This window comes from Zootoca vivipara, chromosome 2 (genome assembly GCF_963506605.1).
Source record: "Zootoca vivipara chromosome 2, rZooViv1.1, whole genome shotgun sequence".
Classification (NCBI taxonomy): domain Eukaryota; kingdom Metazoa; phylum Chordata; class Lepidosauria; order Squamata; family Lacertidae; genus Zootoca; species Zootoca vivipara.
Genome location: NC_083277.1, coordinates 42,257,747 through 42,284,541, shown reverse-complemented (window position 1 = coordinate 42,284,541; position 26,795 = coordinate 42,257,747). Strand labels below are relative to the sequence as shown.

The following is a 26,795-nucleotide window of genomic DNA, read 5'->3' as shown; positions in this document are numbered from 1 at the left end:
GCCAATAGCTGGATGATGGTGTTGTGTGGAAGTAACTGAAGCAGGGCATAACAATTCTACACTAATCACACACGTGGAAGCTTTTTGTGCTACTAATTCAAAGCCTAGGTTATGCACCTATGAAATGCACAAGATGGATAAGAACAATGATTTTGATTTCAGAAGCTTTGGCCACTTAAAATGAACACTTTCCTTAAATAAGCAAACCCTTTAGGCAAAAGGCTAGATTTGCAAATGAGTTTATGCAAGCTGTATGAAGGTCAAATGTAATGGGAAGTTAATGATCAATGTAATTAATTAAATTACATGGTTATTCTTGTTACATAAGAATTAAGGAAGTTATTAGTAATTACCTTGAGTCATCACTGTCATTCTTAAACAAGTTTTAACCCTTGCCAAACCTTTTAGCCACTCAGTCATCAGTTGAACTAGGTACAGGTGCTTAAAGGGGGTCAGGAGTGGGATAACATTTTGGGTAAAATCTAGCGTTACTCTTCTGCAAACAGAAATTCTTCTTCCATTTGTGGAAGGAAACACAATCCAGTGGAGACTCCAGACGGATAATTTTTCACCAGTTCCCTTCACAGTCCCCTGCACCATCTTCCACCTGATTTTCAAGGGGCATAGGAGGCATCTACAAAATCCCCTTTCCTCCAGCAGGAACATCCCATAAGCGAGAGGAGTTTATAAGTGTGGTTATTTTTATTGGGAACCAGCTGTGAGGGCCAGCCCATCCATAAGCCAGACTGAGAAAACTGCCTCAGGTGGCAGAATCCAAGGGGCACCTCCGTAGGCTGCCTTGCGAAATCTTGCCAGAAAACCCCAAAACCACAGCCTTGCAACCCCAGTGAGGCTTCAGCAGAGGCAGCAAGGGTGGGTAGGTGGGTGGCACATGTGCAGTGCAGCACCTTCACATTTTGCCTCAGGCGGCCAAATGTGACAAGCGGTTCCTGTCTATGGTTACCTTTTATAAAAAAGAAGGAAAAAAAGAACTGGTTCTCCTACTGTTAAACGGAAGCGATCTTGTCGCAAATAAAATACGCTGCTTTTCACAACCTTGTTAGGTGGGTTGAACCAGTGTCCAATCTCCATCCCACCCCACAAACCCTTGTTGCTCAGGGACCGTCGGCCTTTACGTCTGTGTAAAGATACTGGAGGTCTGTGCTGCACAGACGGTGTGATTCCTAACCAACAAGAAAGGCATATGGTGAGGAACCCAAACCGGCCCACGGCAGTCCATGCTAGCGACCGCCATACAGAGTATGGTATGATGCTGCTCCTCCCGTGTTGCTGAGAGAAGACCCACCACAAGCTCGTTGTGGAGAAAGTCCTTTAACGCACGACAACCAGGACGGCCGTCGCCCAAAGCTGGACAGGTTGCCGGATCAAAACCGCGCGGAAGAAAGGCGCGTGCTAAGTTCTGTGACGCCTTGATGTTCTGGAGCGGCTCGGGAAGCGCCTTCCACAACTCAAGGGACCCCAAGTAAAGCTGGCACATAAGCTGAGCTTAAGCGAGGTTTCCGTTCCGCCTATTATTTATAAGGAGGACCTCCTCGCCACCCGCTGCCTTTTGGTGGTCTCTGCCCACATTTGGCTCCCCGCTCGCTGCCCACTCCGCGCTCTCCCCCCCCCATCCATGTCCCCATCCTAACCGCCCCCCCCCCCACGAGTGCCCATCATCACGCGGCGCACGATGCCTTGCCGCCCGCCTCGGCTCCCTTAGCAACAGAGCCTGGCTCCCTTAACTCCCCCAATCAGCGGAGGCTTGCTCCGTCAGAGCCAATGGAGATGCACGGGGCGGAGCCTACCCTCTGCCAGCGGGGGAAGGGCCGCCCCGCTCGGCGCCGCCATTTTGGCCTCTGAGAAACAAAAGAGTCGAAGCCGCTGCTGGCGGGGAGCTATTTGGCAGGTAACCGCATCTCTCGGTTTTTATTACTGTATTATTGTTATTATTATCTCCACCACCATTATCGTTCCCACCCTTGGGTGTCTCAAGGTGTGAGAAGGAACCGAGGAGTCTCATCCCGTCTCGGGATAAGAGCCCAAAGGTCCCTTCCATGCCGGCTTGAGAAGAGCCGGCGGCTGGGTCGCAGGGCCACCATCTTCCGCCCTTCTTGGTGGTGCCGGTTGCCACATCCGCATCCCCTCGCCCTCCCCCGGCACCACGTTGCTTTCTCCCGTCGTCCTCAGGCAGCCCGCCTGAGGTAAACGGCTCCTGTAGCCGTTGAAACCCCCAAAGCCGCTGCCGTGGCAGCGACGTTGGAGGCAGCGGACTTAGAGGGAGGCTTGCTGTTTGCAAGGGATGCTTCTAGGAGAGGGGTAGGATGAGGAAACGAAGCCTTTGATGTGCCCCCCTACCTTCCCCCCCCAAAAAAACACCACACATCCCAGTACCAGCCAGTTATCAGTGCATATGATGGGGGGTCCCCTCGTTTGTGCAACCCCCCTCCCCACTTTCTACCCGGCAGGAATTGGTTTGCCGCTTGGTATATCTGAGCACCGCTCTCTAGCGCTCTGTGTTGCGTTTGGCTTGTGATGTGGGCCCGCATCATCGGGCATCCAAACTGAAAATGGTCGGGTGGGGGTGGGGAGGAGAAAATTGCTGCGAACATTTCACCCCCCCCTTTATTGCGTTTTTATTATACATGCACTTTTATGTTTTAACACTTGACTCGTCATCCTTCTCTCGTTGGGTGAGATTTCTCTTTCCTTTATCTTTCCCTTATCGGAAGCTCTACGCAGGGTTAGAAAACCTTGCGCATAGGGCCAGGAGGTCATAAAATGGTGAGGTACTTTGAACTTCTGGGTGGGTGTGGTTTAAAGCTTTTATTGTGATGAGAAATGCATGACTCATTGTTACTCTGCAATTTTGAAATAGGGCTGGATGACTAACCAGGTACTTGTATATGCCCTCCTGTTTTGTTTTTTTCTTTCTCCACATGTTGCACCTGCCTGGTGTATTTGTATGAGATTTGTATCATGAATTTGGAACATCTTGATCTTACATTGTAGTAACCTATTACTGTAGTTATTTAATTGAATGTCTAATTGACTTCTTCCCAGGCAGTACAATGTGTGTTGAAAGGCATTTTATTGCCCTGAAAAATATTAGCAGCAGCCTGAGGTACTGTGGTTGTTTTGACATGCACATGACACAATCTTGAGTTCTACCGGTATATTCCTGATTTAATTTTCTTCTGTTTTGGTCTGATTTTATAGCACACCATGCCCTACAGACTTGCTGTGGCTGGCATATTATTAACATGGCAAAAAATAAGTCAGTATCTACCCAAATAACTTCCTCCAACAGCTCTTAGCATTTAATTAGAATGCTTTTTCAGAGCAAATTGCTCAAAAGTGTGCAAAAATCTAGGTAAAAGAAAATAAACACGTGGAAGAAGTTCAATGATTGCTAGTAGTCATGTTGAAAGTTGAAATGTTATGTGAACAAAATTGTAACCAGAAGGCAACCAGTGAAGTAGCTTGCCAGGAGACTGCAGGAAGCTTTGGAGATTCTGGAATGTTGATAGAAAATGCATATGGTGGTCCATGGCCTCTTGAGGGGATGTGGATTATTATCTGTACCACATCCACCTTAATAGCTTTCAAAAGCATCCCAGTTTACAGCCTGGTACAGAATTTGGATAATTCTTTACCTTTACAGAATTATCCAAATTATTCAAAATACATGAAGATGGCTACCATATCTTAATCACCAACAAAAGATTTCAGCCTTCTGGCCAGATGGTTATAGTGAAAACGGCTTAACTCACCAGTGAGTACTTCAAGGCTCCATTGTGCAGTGAGCAGGAGTTGTTATTTCCCATCAGTTATGAGTCTCTCTGATCCTTCAGTTTCTAGACAACAGACTGTCAACCGTCATTACATTGGCCTTGTCACCATATTTTCCACATTCTTCTGATATGTGATAAGGTATGGTATAGAAGGACAAGCTGGACATAAATTGGCTTACTTAGGATAGGGGTATGTTGTACTACAACTTCTGTCATCCCTAACCATTGACTGTGCTGGCTTGAGCTGATGGAAGTTGAAGTTCCAACATCTGGAGGGCCACAGGTTCTCAGTCCCTGATTTAGGATTTATAAATGAAATTAATGGAGATACATTGCATGTAGTCAGTTTACAATAAATGCTATTGACAGTTAAAGTGGATTATTTTGGTTGTTTATCAGTAAGGGGCAGTACTCTGTTGCTTGAGGTGAAGTATTTACATAATCCAAATTTACTTATGTGAGTCTTCCCCACAGTCATTGGGGATGTTTGGCATGTGAGAGCCAAGATCTTATAGCTGTCTGCCAGTCACTTCACAGCCACCAGTGATCCTTCCCTTGCATGTTTAAGGGAGTGAAGGTGGAGGTCTTGTTGATGGATGGGGTGAAACTACCATCTTCTAACCATTGTCTTCACTAGGAAGCAAAAAGTAGTAGTTTCTACAAATAGGGGTATTATTAAAAGTGGGATTTGGGCAGTGTTAGGAAACTCAGATATATAAGCTAATCGCCAAATGGCACCTTGAACCTAGGTTACTGTTGTCAAAATGGAATGTCTAGATGCCTTTTTCCCCAATGTGGTTTTTTAAAATAATTTTTATTCATTTCATTTCGATACTGCTTTATATTTTAAAGAGTAAATCTCAAAGTGGTTAACAACACATTAAAACATCAAATAATACAATCCAGAACAAAACAAATTCAAGCTTCAATGAAAATATTTCAGATTGTTTCCCCCATATTTATTTATTTACCTACTTAATTTATATAGCTTCCCCATAGTAGAAGTACTCTAGGAAGCCAGTGTGGTGTAGTGATTAGTGTGTAGGGCTTGGGCGATCAGGGTTCAAATCCCCACTCAGTCATGAAGCTTCCTGGATGATCTTGGGCCAGTCATAGCCTCTTAACCTATCTTACAAAGTGATTGGGGGTATTAACTGAGGAGGGGAGTAAACCATGTACACCTTGGAGGAAAAGGTGGGGTATAAATGCAATAAATAAGCTTTTCTGCTTACCTTCTTAAGAAAGCTGGAGGGGTCAGCCAGAGGGAGATGCCAGTTGTGAGTCTGGTATTCAGAGATTTATATGTAGTTGCAACTGGACCTATGCCAGTCACAAAACGCACACGGCTGATTTTGAACACTGATGGCCAATGAAGGGATCCCTCATACCTCTCACACAGCATAGAGCCCATTGGAGGTGGTGGTGATGACACAGGTGGCTGTATGACCCCCTTGCATTTTCATAATCCATTTAGCTAACTTATTTGGATTGGAGAGACTAATGCCTCTGCTATCCATTGCAACAAGCTTGCTAAGTAAATAAATAAATAAATAAATAAATAAATAAAATGATGCTTATCTGTTTTGACTAGGGTGCCATATTTCAACTAGAGACCACTTTAGCACCCCTTTACAGTCGTACCTCGGAAGTCGAACGGAATCTGTTCAGGAAGTCTGTTCAACTTCCGAAATGTTCAGAAACCTGCAGCCAGTTGGGAGCTGCGGAAGCCGCGTCAGATGTTCGGCTTCCAAAAGAGCATTCAAAAACCAGAACACTCATGAGGTATGACTGTATATTTATTTGGAATGGGAAAGGTAGTAATATAGATGTCTGTATAAAAAGTTTCACAGAATCCAGAGTGAGATGAAGTAGAGTCTGTCCAATCTCCCCAGGAGGGTATTTTTGAACTGGCATCATCAGTGAGAAGGCCCTGTACCTGATACCCAGCAACCATACAGTGGTGCCTCGCTTAACGAATGCCCTGCTTAACGAAATGATTTTTTGAGCGGAGGTTGCCTCGCTAGACGAATTCGTTTTATGAAAAATTCGTCTAGCGAATCGTGGTTTCCCATAGGAATGCATTGAAATTCAAGTAATGCGTTCCTATGGGCAAAAAAAATAATCAAAAAAATTTCAATGCATTCCTATGGGATTCGCTAGACGAATTTTTCGTTATAAGAAAAGACCCGTGGAATGAATTACATTCGTCTCGCGAGGCACCACTGTATTTCCAATGAAGATGGACTGGAGAGTAGAGCCCCTGAAACCATTCTTAAGGCATCAGCGCATTCATGTAGATGGAAGTGGTCACATGCCACTGAGGGTTTTTAAGACTAAAAGCAACACTTTAATTTGAGGCCAGAAAAAAATGTAGTTGATATAATATCAGTGTGTTATGTCCCACACACTAACTAAAGGTAAAGGGACCCCTGACCATTAGGTCCACTCGTGACCGACTATGGGGTTGTGGCGCTCATCTCGCGTTATTGGCCGAGGGAGCCGGCATACAGCTTCCAAGTCATGTGGCCAGCATGACTAAGCCGCTTCTGGCGAACCAGAGCAGCACACGGAAATGCTGTTTACCTTCCCGCTTGGAGCAGTAGCTATTTATCTACTTGCACTTTGACGTGCTTTCGAACTGCTAGGTTGGCAGGAGCTGGGACCGAGCAACAGGAGCTCATCCTGTCGTGGAGATTCGAACCACTGACCTTCTGATCCGCAAGCCCTAGGCCCTGTGATTTAACCCACAGTGCCACCTGCGTCCATAGCTGCCAAGTTTTCCCTTTTCTCGCGAGGAAGCCTATTCAGCATAAGGGAAAATCCCTGTAAAAAAGAGATAACTTGGCAGCTCTGCCTGCGTCCTACTCACACACTTACTAACATTCTGGCAAATACACTTTGTACCAATTGCACTTTTAAAACTTTGAAAGCAGCCACACATAGACAACTTTGCACCAGTCCAGATGATTACTATGATTTATGGATATGACTAGTGCATGAGTAACGAGTCAAATCCATGCTTTCGAAGTAAGACCACAGCTGGTGAACTAGACAAAACTGGTAAAAGGCACTCTTACCTGCTCACATACTCTGATTAGTTCCAGGAGTACCCCCAGACTGCATACTTAGTCCTTCAGATGGAGTTCTGTCATTGCCTGGATTAAGGGTTATTTTGTTTGCTACCATCCATGCCAAGACTGACTCCGGATACCAATTCAGAGTTTTCACAACTTCCCTGTGGTTAGAGGATGGAACTGAGAGATAGAGCTGTGTGTCATCAGCATACCAATTGCACTACATTTCAGAACTCCCCCCCAAAAAAAAATGTCTTCCAGTGGTGCCATTTATAGAATAAACAATGCTGAATCAGAAAGCATTGAAGTCGTTATTCTAAGTACTCCTTGTTCTGCAGCCCCATCCCAAGAAGCAGGAAATTCAAGAACTTGTATTTGATATTGGTGGGAAGACCTGGCAGTGGTATGGCTGGTCACAAATTACAGCAGTGGCAACTTTTTGGGAAACGAGACATTGAGCTTATGTGTTACGCCCATTGAAAAGCATCCAGAGTAGATTTAAAAGATGATGCACACACATTCCATTCCAGCAGGCTGCAACAGTGAGAGATAATGGGAAGCAGGGCCATTCCATCAGTTATGCCTGAAAAACCCAGCTCCACCAGACCTACTCTCCTTTAACTGGCAGCAGCCATTCTAGCAGCAAGAGAAAAAACACTGTCTTTCTGCCATCTCTGCTGAAAGGACCAGCTTCATCAAGTTTCTCCTTTCCCTAAACTCTTTTTCCAGCTAGTCAATATAAGAACTACATACCACGGAGAAGTGTGGGTTTAGTTCCAGACCACCAAAATAAAGTGAATATCACAATAAAGCAAGACACACAATGCTTTTTGAAAGTTAGGCTTACATTATACAGTCATACCTCATGTTTTGTCCACTTCGGGATGCGTCTTTTCGGGATACGGACGCGCCGAACCTGGACGTGCTGGAATGGGTTACTTCCTGGTTCGGTGCATGCGCAGAAGTGCTAAATCGTGCTTTGCGCATGTGCCGAAGCACCGAATTACGTCATGTGCCTGCACAGACGCGGCACTTCAGGATGTGGCCTTTTCAGGTTGCGAACAAGCCTCCAGAACGGATCCCGTTTGCAACCAGGCCCCCCTGTACTGTACTGTACTGTAATCTATTAAGCCAGGTCCACCTGGCTGCAGGGGGGGAGGGGGAAAACCTACACGAATAGGATCTCCTCTACAGATGTTCCCCCTCAATATGCATATGGCAAAGAGTAGGTGGCATGATGGCAGAGGTAATAAGCTTCTCACATGTCGAATTTCATGAGGGAATCACCCAACTATGGCTGTGAAGATAGCCTGGAACACAAAATAGAGTTTTATTAGAGTCCTTTGCAGTTCTCTTTATAAGAAGGTCTGACAGTGTCATTATTTTTTCAGGAAAATTAGAACTTTTTTCTTAAGCAGATGGCTCTGTAACTGGTGTTAAAAGGTAAAGGTAAAGGGACCCCTGACCATTAGGTCCAGTCGTGACCGACTCTGGGGTTGCGCGCTCATCTCGCATTATTGGCCGAGGGAGCCGGCGTATAGCTTCCAGGTCATGTGGCCAGCATGACAAAGCCGCTTCTGGCAAACCAGAGCAGCACATGGAAACGCCGTTTACCTTCCCGCTGTAGCGGTTCCTATTTAACTACTTGCATTTTGACGTGCTTTTGAACTGCTAGGTTGGCAGGAGCTGGGACCAAGCAACGGGAGCTCACCCCGTCACAGGGATTTGAACTGCCGACCTTCTGATCAGCAAGCCCTAGGCTCAGTGGTTTAACCACAGCGCCACCTGGGTCCCTGTAACTGGTGTTACAAGCCACTTTTTGTACTGTTTTCCATTAGTTGCAAATCTCTATACAGTAGGCCTGCCACTTACATGAGGGTTTGGTTCCAGGGGTCCATATGCAAAGGCAAAATCACATAAAGCCAGGAACCCCTGGAACTACCCTGCTGTGTGACCATCCCTGCCTGTCTGGAGCAGACCTTGCCCTCTGCCTTGCTAACCGGGCCCTGGGATGCTTCAAGAGCCTTCCTGCCTCCTTCCTAGAGACTGGAGGGCTCAAAAAGCTATTTCCATAATGGGTTTCTCCTGCTCCCCATTTACTGTATTTCCCCGTGTATAAGACAATGTTTTTTGCTGATTTTTTTCAGTGAAGAATTGGGGGTCATCTTATACACAGAATGTGAATGTGGAGCGGGGCTGCAAAGCTTGACTGCTTTCAGGCTACGTTGTGGGAAAAGGCACTTTGCTCATGCTCAGAGGCACTATTTTCCCCTCAGCCAGGAGTGAGCCTGGTGCATGGAGCTCAAGCTTCACGAGGTACCCTGTAGAAGCCCCTCTAGTGCGACACTGAAGAGGATGCCTGTTGCCCTGTGTGGAAGGCTCTACTCTGCCTGCCTTCCTAATCTTTCACCTGACCTTCCAAAGGTTCCTTAAGCGGGGGTGCGGCTGCCAATCCGCACTGAAGGTGTTATTTTGGAGAGAGAAGGGGGTGGTTACTCTGGCTCCAGTGCCCGCCTGCTTCACCTTGCCCCCTGTCCATAGAGATGCGTTGGCTGCGAGCACTCCTGGATTGCTCCCAGCTCTGGTGGCTCTGAATCCGGGACCTGGGCACTGCTGCTGTGGTCTTCTTGCAGAGCAGGATCGGGCAGGTTGTGGGTTAGGCTGCAAAGAGCGGGAGGGCAATGGACGGGCCCCCTCTCTTCCACCTGCCCGCCTGTTTTGATCCTGTGTGCTTTCTGCCTGGGCTTGAAGGTAATCTCCCCCCCCAAAATTCTCCCTGGCACTCTAAATGGAAAAAAAATCATGGGGGCATCTCATACATGGAAAAATACAGTACAGTCAAACCTCGGTTTTCGAACGTCTTGGCTGCCGAACATTTCGGAAGCTGAACACCAAAAACCCAGAAATTGTGTCCAAGCTGTGTTGTTTAAGCAAATTACAGTACAGACAATTTTAACCAAGTCATTTGTGTCTTGGTATTTTGTATAGTTTGTGATAGAAGAGGAAAGCAAATTTTTGAAGAAATATTTTGCTAGAGAAATCGAAATTGATTAGATGTTACTAAATAAAACCTAGTATAGTATGTTTTAAAATGTATAATTTATTCAGTGACAAACTACTGACATTCCGTTCAGATATGGAGAAATGAAAGAGAACCTGGGAACAGTGGAAAAAACCTTACCCTGCAATGGAAAATTTTAATCTCTCATGCAAGATGCAGAGATGCTAAACTGGATCTTCTACAGAGTATTATTATTTTTTTAGTCAGCTACACAATGTGCATTGGCTTGCAATGCAATTAAGAAATCAGCTATATCACAGAGGAGCTTTTACTTTATTTTTCCCTGATCTTTTACAACAGGTGCATGGGAAATCTGCAGCCCTTTAAATAGTTGTTGGACTATAACTCCAATTAGCCATGCTGTCTGAAGGTTGCAATCCAACAATATCTGGAAGGTCAGAGCTCCCCCCTCCCCCTCTGTATCATTGTTCATTTAACTGCTCTGTGCATGCATGGATTCGTGTGCAACAGTTAAAGCTTCATCATAACCCTAACAAATGTCACAGAATTGTGACATTACCTGTGTATGTCAGAAATGTGAAATACTATTTATCTGTTCTCACATTTTCACAAAATTCATCTGAGATTGTCTTGTCAGAACTCACATGCTTGTTGGCATTTACCAAAAATGGTCGGTTCTTGTAATATGTACATGTAAGGTTTATAAATTAGATATTAGAGGAGGCATTGCCCTCTTGGTTTTAATGTGAACTTGCAGTTTTCTAGACTGATACACTGGTCTTTAAAGGTTTCACCTTACATTTACTTAACTGTGTTGTTTGCATGTCCTTTGCTGACTGCAGGTGTCCTATGAGAGTACAATGGAAATAAAAGCTGAGCAGCGTAATCATGATAGAGTCATAGATCTCCTGAAATTACTTTTTAAAGTTTTAACAAGGAAAACGTTTGACTGCTTTTGTCAGTGTTATTTTTAATAATTCATCTTTCTTTATACTGCATAAGAGGGGATCGTTTTGTAATTAAAACGATAGTGTATTAAATCTTAGGTGCCATTTGGTTGTTGAAGAAGTTAAGGAGCTGATTTCTCCCCCTCCCTTGCCCCAATTATGAGTCCAGCAATCAGCATGACGAAGCCCTTCCTCTTTTTGCCCCTCTCCATTTGTACAGCTAATGATGCATGAAGCCTAATTATTATTAACCCCAGTGTAGGTTTTATTTCTACCATACTTTCAGAGGCAATCAGCTCTATCTACTGTGACTTTTATTTTGATTTATATCAGTGGTTCCCAACAGGTGGTCCACGGACCCCCAGGGGTCCGCGAGCTATGCCAGAGGGGTCCGCAAGATGCTATTAGAATAAAAAATATATTAAATATATTTCGTATGATAACAGATTTTTTGTTTTGGCCACTTCCTGGATGAGCAGAGTCTAGCGCAAAACTAGAATTAGATGAGGCAGTAGTTCTGCTGTATGCTGTTAGGTGGCGCTTTACAAACACTACTGTTTTGCAAAGAGGTAGCACGTGCATTCTACTAACGCTCACCTCCCCAAGATGCCTTGCGCGCGTCGGCTTCATTTGTGCGCTACTGCGCAGGTACCCTGTCTTCTCCATTCCCCTCCCTCCTCCCTGGACTCTTATAAAAAGACTCTTAATTTGGCTCTCACTTTTTAATTTTAGGATTAGGAATTAATGGGGGTCCTTGTCACAATAGTGGCTCGATGAGGGGTCCTTGAGAAAAAAAAATGGGAACCCCTGATTTATATTATGCAAAAAATAGACTTGCGTTTTTGCTGATCTTGTTCTTTTGAATTGCAAGCCACCAAACATCATTAATCCGTACTGTAACATTTTATTTCAGATGTGTGTGTTCTAGACTGATAATAAAACTTTCACCATTTTCCATGGTTAAGATGTGATGCTTAATTTTAGATTTAACTTCATCAAGGAGATTTAAGGATCACATGCTTTTAAATAGTTGAAATAGTCCCTACACGTCCTGTCTCAGAAATAAGCTTTTTTGGCAAATACGTAATAATATGTAATAAACGGTTCTATTTTCTCTTGTCCTCTTTTTGTTCTCTGCACTGTTCCATCATTGTGTTCTTGCTTTACTTGTTTGGATTTTTCTTTCTCAAGAGAAACTTTGCTTCCATCCCTGCTGCTGCTGCTGATTTCTTATGGGAGCTCTGCTTTTGAAAATTTTCCATTCATACATAATGCTGCTGGTACTGACGTAATGAATGCAGTAATAGGACTTGAAGTAGGATTTCCATCCAGTTATGAAAGCCAGTGTTGGAAGTCTGTTGGTATTTAGCATAGATTTTTATCTCTAAAACTAGAAAAACTAAACTTTCTGAAACAAAATATATCTAGATAACGTGGACTCCATGTTAAGTCAGTCTTGACTTTTTGCTCCTTGTGAAGCTAGGAATGGAGACATGTTCTCCTGTTCTTGGTATCCCTTGGAGGTGACTAGAGATGTGTTCCGGGGACTGGGGCAGCTGTGAGGCTATTCACTTCTACTGCCCTGATCCTTTGGACAAAAGGATAGATAAAAGTATTATGGATGGATTTCTCGCCTCTCCCAAAGCAGGTTTATGTGTGGAATGGTAATTCTAGCAATTGTGAGTGTAAAGCCGGAGTTTTATTCCTGGTTCATATGAAATGAAAGGGAATGACTTTGGGAATAAACTGCATTCTCAGCTTCTCAGGAGGAACTTCCATGTTTAGAGAAAAACCAGAACATATTAGTCTAGTAGGGCAAGAAAATCATTGTAAGAAGTAGCTGGAAAATATTTATTGTAGGTGTCCCAAGTAGCAGGGAACTTTCTGATCCTCAACATCCAGTCTCTTCCTTGATGAGAAGTAGGTAGTCTGTTCATTTAAGCAAAATAATTGAGTGGGGGAGGGGAGATAGGCAATTTGGTATTGTGAAGATTCTGCCAACAAAGAGAGGGAAGGAAGGAGACTGATGTGAGGGAGTTTCACTCACGTGGCTTGTGACTTGCTCATTGGGAAAGCAAGAGTTTTGCAAATTTTAAACTTTAAAATTTCCCACCTCAATTCAGATTACCTTTACTTTTTTAAAGTGGTGACTATTAATGCTCCATTCATATCACCGCCCAATGTTTATTTTAAGTTTTGTATTTCAAGGATGCATTTAGTTAAATGCTGAATGCTTGAGACTGTGCATAGCCAGTATTTTGGATAATTTTGTAGATAGTTTAATAAATACTTGAGATTTTTTTCATTAAGGGGATAACTTGTAGTTAGGCAAAAATGAGAGAGCAGAAATAATGAAAATGAAGTAGAGAGAGTTAGCCATTTTGAAAAAAGGAAGGCTTTTAGAAAGGTTATTGCCAAAACAAAAGCATTTGTTGTATTTCAGTAATTGAACTCCATGTTCCCAGGCACATAGGTCATTTTCTACATCTCAATATTTAAGTAGGATATTATGTTCTTGGGGGAGGTTGTTCATAATTAAATTACTTTATGTTTTATACTCAGAAGATTTAGCAGGAGTTAAAACGCTTTTCCTTTAGAGTTATATGAATGTTATTATGTGGGAAAAGATATAAAATCTTGTTTGGGGTGGAAGTGTGAATAATAAAGATGCTGTTGTTACCTTGATCTAAAGCAGGAATGGATCATTGTAAAGCTGTACATAACAAAACTTTGCCTAGGGATATCTAGTAGCTTAGGATTGCCTTGAACTGCATTCAGACAGGTTTTTTAAATGTTAAGTATGCTGCAAGCCCCACAGGGACTGTTTTTAATCCCTCTTAGTTTACACATGGACTTGTTACCAGCAAGATCAGTATAGGTAACACAGTCTCTAGACTGAAGATGTGCAGTAAATAAAACCATGAACCATGAAAACCTAGTGAAGTGGTTAAACACACAAGTTATGAATTGTGAAGCCTCTGATTTAGATATCTGCTCCACTATATGCTCACTATGAGGCATCATGGTCTGGTATGGGAACAATAATGTAATCACAAGTAAAATTTCAGGGAAGGGAGGCAAAGACTACTTCAGGGCCTGCTCCAGCTGCTTTCCCCCTCTCCCTCCCAGGTGTGTGTGATCATCTGTCATCTACCCAGTGGGAAGGATTCAAGGAAGAGAGGTGATGGTGATGTCTGCTCTCCCAGAGAAGACTACACTGGTACCTCCAATTAAGAACTTAATTCGTTCCGGAGGTCCGTTCTTAACCTGAAGCACCACTTTAGCTAATGGGGCCTCCTGCTGCCGCCATGCCGCCGGAGCACGATTTCTGTTCTTATCCTAAAGCAAAGTTCTTAACCTGAGGTACTATTTCTGGGTTAGCGGAGTTTGTAACCTGAAGCGTTTGTAACCTGAAGCGTTTGTAACCTGAGGTACCACTGTATTCCAAAGAGGAGATGCCAGAGAAGGACCAGCTCTACTTCTAGATCTTGACAGCACATGAAAAGGTGTAGAGCCCATGCCAGATACCCTGTTTCTCATATTTTAAGACATACCCATAAAATAAGCCATAGCAGGATTTTTAAGCATTCAATGAATATAAGCCATACCCCGAAAATAAGACATAGTGATAGGCGCAGCAGCAATGCCGGCCGCAGCAGGAGGAGGAGGAAAAAAATAAGACATCCCTTGAAAATAAGCCATAGTGTGTTTTTTTGAGGAAAAAATAAATATAAGACATGTCTTATAATATGAGAAACACGGTATTATGTGAGGAAGTATGTATGAGAAGATGCTCTGTGGTATGGTATGCAAGACACAGGCTGTTTAGGACTTCAAAGTAAAAAAAAAGCACCTATGAGTTGTGCTTTGAAGTAAAAAGACAACCAATGAAGTCACAACTGCTTTAATGCACATCAGTCAATAAGGGATTGCAACATCTGGACTAATTGTGATGCTTTTCAAATCCATTTCCAAGGGCATGTTAATAGGAAATGTTTTTCTGTAGTGTAAGCAGGAGGTTACCAATGCTTGACGAACAAAAGCAAGATTCTGTTGCATAATAGTGGAATATTATGCATGTCCCTATATGAGAGACAGCCTTTATGCTCATTTTGAAGGTGGGGCCTGTTGAATCATGTCCTGAGTGATACCCAAGTGGGTGCAGTTTTGCAAATACACACAGTTCAGCATTCTATGTGGACTGCTCTGAACATATACGAAAGAAAACAAGTTGTGAAAGCGTTTGAAAAATTAATGAGCTCGCTGGGGAAGAGTGGAGAGTGGCATACGTTTGCGTATCAGGTGAAATTTGTAGCAAATACATTTTTCTGTGAGGATCAGAGGCTGTAGAGATTATTTTGACAAAGTCTTTATGTGTTTGCACACATGCATGCATTTTCTGTTATGATGACAGAATGTTGAATGTATTGTCATGATTTCAATAGTTTGTTTATTTGGAAGTAAGCTAGGGTTGCCATATGTCAAAAATAGACTCAGAGTCTATTCTGAGCAGGAACACAACCCAATGCATCTTACCCGAGTAGATGATCATTGGATGCATCTTTATCTGAGGGTATTGCTATTGTAGAGTAATTCATTGGAACTGGAAAAATAGTGCCATCTTCTGGATAGACGTGTGTTGCAGAAATGGACTGGATCCAATAGTAGTTAGGTAGTCAAAATGTGCTTCACACCAGTAAGCCATTAAGAGTAAACGTTAGGTATACTCATTGCTTATCTTTTGTAGTATCACAGGTATGAAGTTATTGAGCTCAAGATATTTTGTTAAGTGTGGATTACATTGTATTTTCACCGGGTAGTGTTCCTGATGATAATGTTGTTATGCTCCAGCAAGTATTTGTTAAATTTCTGTTCATCCTACCGAGGGCAGCAAACAACAAAACAACGCACAAAATTTGAAAATGATCTAAAATGTTTCTTTAAAATAATTAAGTATCCTCAGAAGTTCAATATTATCAATATCACATACACATCTATTGTTTAAAATCCCTCTGTGTGTCTAGAAATTTATCTATTTTCATAGAAAAGGGTTATTTGTTTCTGCAATCCATTGCCATTTAATTTTAAGATAAATTTTGTGCTCACCTACTTGGGAGCAAGCATCTTTGAATTCTGGGATTTATTTCTAAGATGACATGCTTTGCACAGCTTTGCACTGTGATCCTATACTTGGGTCTATCTAAAAATAGGTCTGCGACCTAGAACACTTTGTGGTCTCTCAGAATTAGCTGCATGATTGTTCATGTAACACGTTTTATGGCAGAACCAGTGGTCACATTATTTTTGGCTACAAATCTTAAAGATTAAACTATATCAGACCTTTGCTATATTTGCTAATAGGATTTAGCTCATCTCTGCTTTACTTTCTCAAGATGATCAAAATAGACCATTGGGCTTCTAAATGTGTGATCCTCAGTCTTGAAGACCACTATAATTCTGTACAGTATAATGTTTGTCATCTTATAAGGAGAAAAACACATGTAGAGACAGAGTAAACTTTTAAGATTATTCTCCTATTTAAGTTGGAGATAAGGTTGCTAAGAATAAAACAAGCAATGCTGAACATACTACTTTTATGGAAATATGCACGATAGGTATTGATGTGTTTTTAAAATTAGGGGGATTGTGATTTTCTGTCTATTTGTGTGATCTATGTATGCACAATTTTTTGAACATGAATTCTTTTCAGTTCTCTTTTTGGAAACTGCTCTCACAGAAGTCTAAAGCTTTTCTTTAAACTCTTGAGTTCAAAAAGTAGGCTGTGGTTGGCCCAAGAGCTTTTAAAAGCTAATTTGACATTCTGATTAATTTTATATTTGCTGTTTATATGTTTTTAAATGGATTTGTATATTTTAATGTATTGTACGCCGGCTCCCTCGGCCAATAACGCGAGATGAGCGCCACAACTCCAGAGTCGGTCACGACTGGACCTAATGGTCAGGGGTCCCTTTACCTTTTTACCTTCCTGAGAACCTTTGAGTTAAAGTGCAAAATACAAACTCACTAAATAATAATTAAATGGAAAATGCTTGTGTGTATTCTTCTGGGACCCCTCTTTTAAAAGCTCAAAAAGCTAACTTGCAAACTCCTTTATTACCTGGGGAGTTCAAAGTGGTGATGAAGGAACTCTTTTCAAAGGCTAGTTTAGGTTGTGGCCAGGCTCTTTCTTTATAAAATGAATAATATTAAATAGCGTGTATATGTATGCATGCAGACTAAAAGAAAGTAAGCATCAAATGGAAACACTGGTTTACAGTGTCATTTGCATGTTCTACCTACAGCAGGCTTTAGAAGGCTAGATTGGTATCCGTAATATGATATAGAGAAAAGAGTGGAAATGCGTCATTTATCTACAGTTTTGCCCTGTAGACTATTGTGTTGATAATAAAATGCTGCAAGGGTTAGCAGATTTGAACAGCCAAGAGCAACAGTTCAAGTGCTTCTCCCCCTTCCACTTTCTGCATTGACATTCTGCCTGCTCCTTCGTAATAGGCATGCCGAGTAGCTGTGTGCTAATCCCAATTGGCTAAAATTGTGAGAGGCGTGGTATGCAGATTATGGTATGACCTCACTCCTGTTTGTCTCAGTGCTTGGGCTTGTTGCCTCTTTTCAGTTTCTGCTTCAGAGCGGAGAGTTTCACTTCTCTTTTTCTCGCTCTCGGTTACGAAAGAATCTGTTAATTGTGCTTTTTCAAACAACGTTGCTAAACGAAAAGGGATTTTCTTCTGTTTCCATAGACTTTCTAGCGGGAATAAACATATACTGGAGAAGCAATCTCTGTGTGAGCTGCCTTCACAACTGCCACATTGGTGTGTCTAATGTGCTACAAGGATGAGCCCGGCATTTGGAGCTATGGAAGTGGAGCACTATTCCAAAGGCGTTCTGCTAGAGCCTTTTGTTCATCAGGTTGGGGGTCACTCCTGTGTCCTCCGGTTTAATGACAAGACCATCTGTAAGCCCCTTATCCAGCGAGAACACCTGTTCTATGAGACCCTTCCTACAGAAATGCGTAAATTCACTCCTCAGTATGAAGGTACGTTACCAACCTTAGAAGGGGGTTGGGCTTTTTTATTCCTTTTGTAAATCCAAATGTGCTGTTTTGTCTCTAAAGTCTCTTATGCTGGAGAGATTTTAGGGGGTTTCTTTTCATGCATTTTGATATTGTCTGAGCCAGGCTGTGGAGATACAGGGTGGAGATGCTTGCCAGTGGGTCTTTGGGCTGACTAACAGCATTAGAGTAGAACAACTCTGCTGATGATAACCTATATATCGGCCTTAAGCACAGGTAGGTAAGTATATTGATAACAGCTTGTAAATGTTTTCAGTAATAATGTGCTGCTGCTTTCTGATTTGTATGTGTGTGCACTTTTTTAAAAAAAACTGGATAAGATTTGCTTGTCTTACAGAAGTTTATTGTGGCTCTTTGGATTCTTTTCTACCTCTAACAATTTGGTCAGCATAGCAAGGAACTTAAAATTTACTGTTAAAACATATTCAGCTTGTTTTTGCCCTTAAGGAGATGGGGAAAAAATGCGGTCATTAGGTAGGCAAAAGGTGAAATACCGTTGAAGAGACTGTCTCAGATGGTATGTGGGAGTAGATATTCCAGTTCTCAGCATTGCATTAGTTGACCAAAACTTTTAACTTTGAATGAGGTACTACTGGAATTTAATTAAAGATACCCGAATTTTAAAAATCTGATTACCTTTTTACATTGTATTATATTTATTAACTGAATAATGCAACCACTATTTAACCAATTAAAACACTAAGAGATGTCTCTTAGTTGTATTGCTTATGATGTGCACGCTTACTGAAACATTTGAAAACTTCTCATTACAAGCTTTTGGAATGAATAGATGAAAATGTACTTTATAAATGTTTGATAGAATGTAATAAATTGTACTAGCATATGTGGTTTTTCTCTTTTGGAGATGTGTGGGTGGGATTCAGGGGCAAGGGGGGCCTCATTTGGTCCATCTCTGTTGTTTTTTCCAGGATAAAGTCAAAGGCCATTTTCTAGCTGGCTTCCCCCCCTTTCCTGTAGCTCTTTCCTGTGTAGGCAGCAGGACTGTCAGTCAGAGCTTCCGCACTCCCTACCCTTGCTACTGTAGGTCCCAGAGCTGCCTGCCTTCTCAGAAGTGCCAGTCTCTCGCCAAGAACTCTAGTGATGAGCGGCAAGAATGTACAGATTGATTGATTTCAGGATAAAGAGAGAGGACTGAGGAAAAAAAGCCCCATTCAGCCAGTTGTTACAACTTCTGCCATAGCATTCCTATATGGCACTGTCAGAACTTTCCTCTAAGACTCTCAAAATATAAGACAATGCTCTAGAGACTTTGAGATGAGGAAGCAAAAATGCTTTCAAAGTTCACCATGTCTTGATGTATCTCAGTCAAATTTGTTTTGTACTTCATTTTGTTATTTCCTTTGCAAGACTGCTACATAACTGAAATCAATAAAATATATTCCCCCAAGGAAAATAAAAATTGTAAAATTAAAAGTGGTGATTCTAAGGAACCCTTTGAATTAGTTGTCTGTTGTAATGTGTGATGTTGTTCTTGTTTTGCTCTGCTCTTGCAAGCCTTTCCTTTCCCCTGGAATCTATTAACCCTCCTGAAAGCCGTTTGTTTGGATAAGTGCTTTTAGTTTTGCTGTTATGCAAAACTTAAAGCTTTTGGTGTTTCTGTGCAGGGCACATTTCACTGCAAGATGTAAATATACAATGTTTTACATCTCTTCTAGGGACAGATAAGTCAGATTTTTTAAAAAAGAAAATAATAAAAATTTTCAATAATTGAAAACGTCTCCTGTTATTATTTGATTCCTATGTGATTCTGCTCACGAGAAGAATCTCCTGTATCATTAATGTGTTGTCTTCATGATAAATTGTCTTCTCTGTGAGGTGTCACTTTGTCTAGATGTTTTGATATTTGTTAGGTTGACAGATGAGTTTTGGCCTGTGGCACGATAAAAAACTAAGGACTGGGGTAAGAGAAAAACCAAAGTTGCTATATTCTTAGTGCAAAATTATGTTGTGTTGTAAGCTGTATATGCTTCTCATTTCTTTAATTTTAACTGTATATCTTATTTTTCCTCTGAAGGTGTGGTATCAGTAAGCTTTGAAGAGGATGAAGATGGAAACCTGTGTCTAATAGCATATCCATTAAATGGGGACCATGATAACTTGGAAAGCCTAGATAATTCTGAATGTGAACCTAAAAATAAATTGTTACGATGGACTAATAAAAAGACTCTATTGCTAGAAAATGAAAAGTTAACTAAGGAGTGGGTTCGACAGCACCGAAAAGAAGAGAAAATGAAAAGGTAACTAAAAAAAGAGTAAGCAAAGCAAAAGCTACTATCATAATTCATCTGTGTATACTCAAATCTCATGGATTACAAAACAAAAAGGAATGCAATCCTAAGCATTTTTACTTTGAAGCAGTGCTCGTTGTATTTAATGGGGTTTCCTTATAGATAACTCTATAAAACTACAGCCTTAGTGTGGTAAAACTAGATAGGGTTGCATTCTGTACATTTTTGTGCCTAGAAAGTCATTTTTTCCTATTTAAGTAAGGAGCTCTGAAGTTCTAGTTTTTCAAGCCTTCTACAACATATTTTATTGATTTCAGAACATAGTGTCATTTGAATCTTGAAAGTTACAAACTGTGGCAACTGTTAAATAGTGCTCTTTAAAAATATATGTAAGAGGCCGTGTTAGGCTGATGCTTCAAAAGCAATCAAAAATATTGTGGCACCTTGAAAACAAGGCACTTATTTATTTAGCTTTTGTGGACTAGAATCGGTGCTCATTGGATGCCAGTACTCTTTTAAAAACATAGGTGAAGGCTTGACTGAGAAACCTTGGGACAAATTACTTGGTTAATATAAGAAAGATAGTGGATATCACTTGTCAGTTTAAAAATCATTGTGAAATAGGCTAGTTGTAAGCAATGCACGAGTGAAGGCTAGCAGAGCACAAATATTTTCAAATTATTTTTGAAAGGCTAGGATACTTCCACTTGACCACTAATACTAAGGTTTGGTTCTTATTTTTCAGCCATAAGTTAGAGGAAGAATTCGAATTGCTGAAGAAATCTGAAGTGCTGTATTACAGTGTGGAGAAAAAAGGAAATGTCAGTTCTCAGTTTAAACACCATAATCCTTGGAGTATGAAATGTCATCAGCAGCAGTTAAAGCGAATGAAGGAAAATGCAAAACATCGGAATCAATATAGTATCCTCTGTGCAAATAAATGTATGGCAACTGAACAAGAACCACATTATCATAGGAACCGAAGAGTTAAATCTCAAATGTGACAAGTCACTCACAGGGGAACTTTTAGACTAAATTTGAGTTTCTCAGCATTGGCGGATGGAAGTGACTACAATGTACTATTTTCTGCTGTTGGAATTCAGGCTCTCACATAGTTCTTAGGCTGATGCTACATAAATCTGCAGACCATTTACCTTTACAGTAGCCCACAATTGATGTGTAATCTCTGCAGTTGGTGGAGGACATTGATGGTAGTGCTGTTGTCTGCATTATGTAAGGAACCATGTTGGTCATGCTGAAGTCCAAGCCAATCTATTCCCCTAAGCCAGTACATTCTGTTGAGGAGTGATCTGTGCTGACAGTGGTATGAGTACAGATGTGCCTTTAAACCAAAGTATGCCTTAGTGCACATCTAATTTTTATAAATGGAACCTCGTGCTTTAATTAGTGAAGTAAAGTTCTGCTGTTTCTTTATGTTGGAACCACCAGCATTCTTTCCTCAAATGGCACCAGAGGGCTTAATCTCTACCTCTCATGATCACAAGTTCAAATGTGTCTTGGTTTGCTTTTTTAATCGGCCTAAAGAAGTATGTAGGTTTTTTTGTTCAGTTGTATGTAAAAATAATAATGCTATCTTAAGTGACAGAGCCAGCAGCTTACTGTCTCTTCTCTATTTTGTATTTCCAGTAGAGTATCTGATATAGGGAGATCATGTTTAACACATATTCTTTGTGTATATACACAAAGAGCTCATGTGCTACATGTAAACCCACTTCCCTAAATCATATAGATACAGTCTATAGGGAGTGGCTTGTAGACACCCTGACATTCTGTGATTGCCATCGGAGGCAAATAGATAAAGGGGTCTGTGTGCCGAAAATAATAAATGTGCTGCTGGTTCTCTGATGTGGCACAAAGATTATGATTGGCTGTATTTTGCCTTTAAGTAGCCTATTTACTGGAAATAAATGTATAAGAACTGTTAATGGTTTTTTCAGGGGGACATTAAACCCTTAGAACACTGAAAAATGTTCAGTGAAAATATGTAGGTTCTCTGCACAAGCCTTGTAGAGAAATTTTCTGAGTTGTCTGAAATATTGATAACTTTTCATCAATATCTGATTGAGATAGTTTATAATATTTTTATACAGTTGAGAAGAGCAGCTGAATAGTTTATCCAAGGTTATACCAGAGTTATGTGTCAGACCAAAAGCTTGCTGAAGCCAAATTGATTGTTTCATAGGTTCTGTCCTAAATCTCCACCATCTCAGAGAACAATGCTTTTCCTTGGTTTGTGGAAAACAAGGCATTTTATGATACAGACCTGCCTGACTGTTAAAATCAGCAGGGGAGGCCTTGCTGGGGGAGCACTGCTATTTGAGGCCGGAGAGGCAGTGGTATTGTGGGGACCTTCTCTGTAGTTACCCCCTCCCCCCAATATGCCCAGTTATGGAACTCCTTCCCCATGGCAAAGGGGCCATCACTCTACTTGGCACCATCATCAGACTCTTTTCATTGGTCATCTGGGAGCAGATGAGTTCCAAGTGTTCCAAGTAAGGTATTTAATATGTTTAATTGAATGTTCATATCCTGCCCCAAGAACTTGTAGTGAAAGGTGGATAACAATAAGTTTTAAATGCCAGTCATTAATAGTGAAGTTAAGTTGTACAAGTTCTAATAATAGGGACAATATTGAGAATTTTAATTATTGGTTGGAACATTTCTTTATTTTGGCTTCAAGTGTAAGAGGAATTTTGGTCACAGTTCTTCTGAGCTTTCCTTAACTAAACAGAATTTATCTTACTGGAAAACCTAACCTCACGTTATGAGGTGCCTTGTGTATTAGATCTCAAGATGGGAACCCGGCAGCATGGAGATGATGCATCTGAAGAAAAGAAGGCTAATCAGATCCGGAAGTGTCAGCAGAGCACTTCAGCAGTTATAGGAGTCCGAGTTTGTGGTATGCAGGTGAGTTTCAGAAAGAGTAGGAGCAGAATGAGGTGTTTGGAATGAATAATTTCTGCTTATTAGACTGAGTGAAACCAATTTCTATTTGCGTTTTCTTCAAGTGGAAAAATTCTGGCTTTCCTTAGGCAAGCATTGCACTGTTCTGAATTTTGTGAGCTACTGATTACAGTTGTCATCAAATAGTAGAATTAAGTGCAGTGGTGCTGGCTGTACATTTTTCATTATATATTTCAGGCAATTTAAGAATGGTGTCTTTATTTTCTCTAATTCAAAATAATTCAGTGGTGTTACTCATTTTAGGCAATTTTGTAACCTTCACACTTCCTACTTTTCTAGCTGAGAGATTTTACATTTTATTCACCATCTTGCTGAAGAAAGCCCCAGAACGTGGCAGTATCACTGTAATCAGGCGGATGGGCCACTTGAGAGCAATGCTCTTCCTTATCAAGAGCGGAGAAAGTGAGCCGTTGTGCCTTTCTCTCACCATGCATGGAATTTGCTATTTAACCATCAGGCTGTCCTTAATTTGATTAAGAAATCCAATATGGGAGATGATCACAGAGAGTTCGTTTCCACATGCATGTGCATGGAGTGAAGCATGCACTCAAAAATCCTCTCTAGCAATGCATTCTCTTCCCTCCCATACTAGCAGTTTTGTTTTATTTTTTTTAAATGCAGGTTCTGCCCTGGAGTCTTGAAAGACTCAATTTGAATCCAGATAAACTGCAAATTATTAACAATACTAATAAGCTGCACCCTTGCTTTTTAAAAAATGAGTTTTATTGAGGATTTTTTGTGTTACTCTGCACTAAGTCTTCGTAGTGTGTGCACTTCATAAAACAGCCAAAGGAAGGCTCCTTTCACAAATAACATGATTGTAACTGTGAGGCAACTTTTACTATTTATTTGGGTGTTTGTTTGTTTCACCTTTCATTCTGGACTAAGACACCTTGCAGTTTAAAAGTAAATACAGTGATCCCTCGACGTACGAATTTAATCCGTTCCAAATGCACATTCGTAGGTCGAAAAATTTGTAAGTTGAAAAAAGCGGTTTCCCATAGGAATGCATTGGAAACGGAAAAATTCGTAAGTCAAGTAAACTGCATCTAAAATTCGTAAGTCGAAAAAACCCCATCTAAACTGCAACGGTTTTCCTTTTGGATGTCGAAAAAAACATACGCGTGCGGCCATTTTTTTCATTCGTAGCTCGAATTTTCGTAAGTCGAGGGACCACAATTACATTGAGGCTGCTTCTTTTCCCTTTGGATCATTGTGGCTGGTCACATTGACTTTGATCGCAGCATATTGCTCAAAAGGGCTGACAGCTGGGTGGAAGTTGCCTAGCCATGTGCACTTTATTGCCTTCACTGCAGGCGTTTTCACTGTCCAGAGGCAGAGTAGGTGATAGCAGTTATCTGTTCTGCTGCCTGGCTGTTTAGCTATTCCCTGTAAGTGAAAGATGCAAGTGAATGGGGCAATATGGACAATAAAAATAGAGCTCCTTGCTTCTCTGCTGGCTCTTTGCATGCTTTCATGCAAGCTTGGTTTGAATGGAATGACTACTATCAGAGGAACTTTTCACCTTCCTGTACAATTAGAAGTGGTCATCTACCCCACTTTCCCTTTTCTTTGTTACTTTTAGTGGGAAACCTCTCTGTGCTTTCCCTTTAATAGCAGCATCTCCTTTGCAAATGATGCTTGGAAGGTATAAACGTATTCATAGCCCCTTTCCTTATTTCAGGCTGCAGGATATTGCTCCAGTAGTTTCTTAATTAATTGTTTCTGCTTTTAGAGATCCAAGTTTTAGTCAGCATGCTTAATTTTTATCCGTTTGAGGGCCAGCTGGTACTGTCATTTCAGTTTAGTCTTCAAGGACTGACTCATTAATCTTTGCTACCATTTTAGTAGATACTAATATGATTTGTTATATAAAAGATATTTTCATTGTCTCAGTTATATGCTTCAAGCTATTGATTTCTTCTTCAAGCTATTGTGTATGTAGACATACACAATAATTTTATTTAAAGGGTCATTTCCCCCTTCATAAGATTGCCACCAGTAGCTTTTCAAAATGAGTTAACAAGCATAGGCATGATACTGCTGTTATTGGGCTGAGTTACCAAATGCCATTATGCATGTTGTAACTTGACTTTTGAAATAGTGGCCAAGTAAATTTCTAATCCTACTTAAATTCCATGGTCTTACATATTTCATCAATGGAAAAACAATAATATACACCTTAAGAATCTGCTTTGGAATTAAAATGTGTTATATATGAATGATTCGGCAGTTAGAATATTCTACCTTTGACTTCCTTCAGCTATATCAGAAGACACTTGAAAAGTTTTCCTTCTCTTCTGAAGCATATTTCTTGAGGGTTTTAATTCAAAGTTACTGTTTTATTCAGTGCTAACAAGTCCATTTCTTATTTTCTACAGGTTTATCAGCCAGGTTCTGGCCAGTTAATGTTTATGAATAAATACCATGGAAGGAAGCTTTCGGTCCAAGGATTTAAAGAAGCACTTTACCAGTTCTTTCATAATGGGAAATACCTGCGAAGAGAACTCTTTGAATCTGTTCTAAAGAAACTGACTGAATTAAAATCAGTCTTGGAGAAACAGGAATCTTACCGCTTTTACTCCAGTTCTTTGCTCATCATTTATGATGGAAAGGAATTACAAGAGGTAGCTGTGGACTCTGATCCAGAAGACCTTGAAGGCCTTTCAGAGGAGTCTTCAGATGAATCGGCAGGTGCATATGCCTATAAGCCTACTGCTAGCTCAGTTGATGTTCGAATGATAGACTTTGCCCATACAACTTGCAGGTATTACGGAGAAGATAGCGTGGTGCATGAGGGCCAAGACACGGGTTATGTTTTTGGACTTCAAAACTTAATAGTTATTATTAAAGAAATAAGGGATGAAAGCAGTGAATAAACATTTAGAATGCAAAGCAGTAGAAAGCACTATAGTGACTCTTTGTATTCCAGGAATATTGACCACTTTCTGGTGGTAGAAACCTGTACAGACTCTGTTGGGATGGCCCCATCAGAGTCAAAGCTGTTTGGGCATTTCCTTTTAGTGGTGCTAGAGTTAGCACTGACACATCTGGGTATCTTTATTATTTATTTTAACTCTCGTGAACATTCCATATTCGATTATTCAAATACCTCTGTTATTCCTGTGTGTATATATACCAATAAAATTCTTTTTGTTCATTGTAAGTGATAATGTTGTCTTTCCAAGGACCTGGGGTGTTTTTGGTCATTTTGTTACAACAAGCAGACTATTATCCCTTGGTTAAGGTGAACAGACCTTCTCTTCACATCTTTTTCATACAGTGAAATATTTATTTTTAGGATGCTATCCTAATGTATTCCTAGTATTAGACTCACCCACAAACAGTAGAACCAGAACAAGTTGGAACTACCTACAAATAGGATTTCTTTGGTGGAGAGTAGGTGTTGGAGGAACTCATCACGAAGCCCATGTTGCTGGAGTCTGCACTACTCTCTTCAAAAGCGATTGGTGGCCTTTTTGGAGGAGTCCATAAGTCTTGCCTGCAAGTGGTGAAGCCTTTTGCGGAGCCTTAATAAACTATTTGAAAGCACCCAGTTGATCCCAACAATCAACAGATATATGAGATGTCTCATGCCTGCTTTAAGATACCAAACACACAGCTCTTGGCAGCT

At 41.0% G+C, this 26,795-nt stretch overlaps 1 protein-coding gene across 1 annotated transcript; it reads left to right on the top strand.

Annotated features, from left to right (window-relative positions):
• The first annotated feature begins 1,821 nt into the window (after positions 1-1,821).
• Positions 1,822-26,327, top strand: IP6K2 (inositol hexakisphosphate kinase 2). The gene is made up of 6 exons (XM_035106414.2): positions 1,822-1,909; positions 17,596-17,891; positions 19,963-20,185; positions 20,922-21,097; positions 22,929-23,104; positions 25,543-26,327. Exons 2-6 carry the CDS (start codon positions 17,690-17,692, stop codon positions 26,038-26,040), a joined length of 1,275 nt encoding a protein of 424 aa, XP_034962305.1. The 5' UTR covers positions 1,822-1,909; positions 17,596-17,689; the 3' UTR covers positions 26,041-26,327.
• The last annotated feature ends 468 nt before the right edge of the window (positions 26,328-26,795 follow it).

What these genes read in the sequence shown, in the direction of transcription:
- IP6K2 (XM_035106414.2), top strand. Translation starts at nt 17,690, where the DNA reads ATGAGCCCGGCATTTGGAGCTATGGAAGTGGAGCACTATTCCAAAGGC. An exon ending in ATTCACTCCTCAGTATGAAG is followed by an intron (nt 17,892 to 19,962) that starts GTACGTTACCAA and finishes TTTCCTCTGAAG; the next exon opens with GTGTGGTATCAGTAAGCTTT. An exon ending in AAAACATCGGAATCAATATA is followed by an intron (nt 21,098 to 22,928) that starts GTATCCTCTGTG and finishes TTAACTAAACAG; the next exon opens with AATTTATCTTACTGGAAAAC.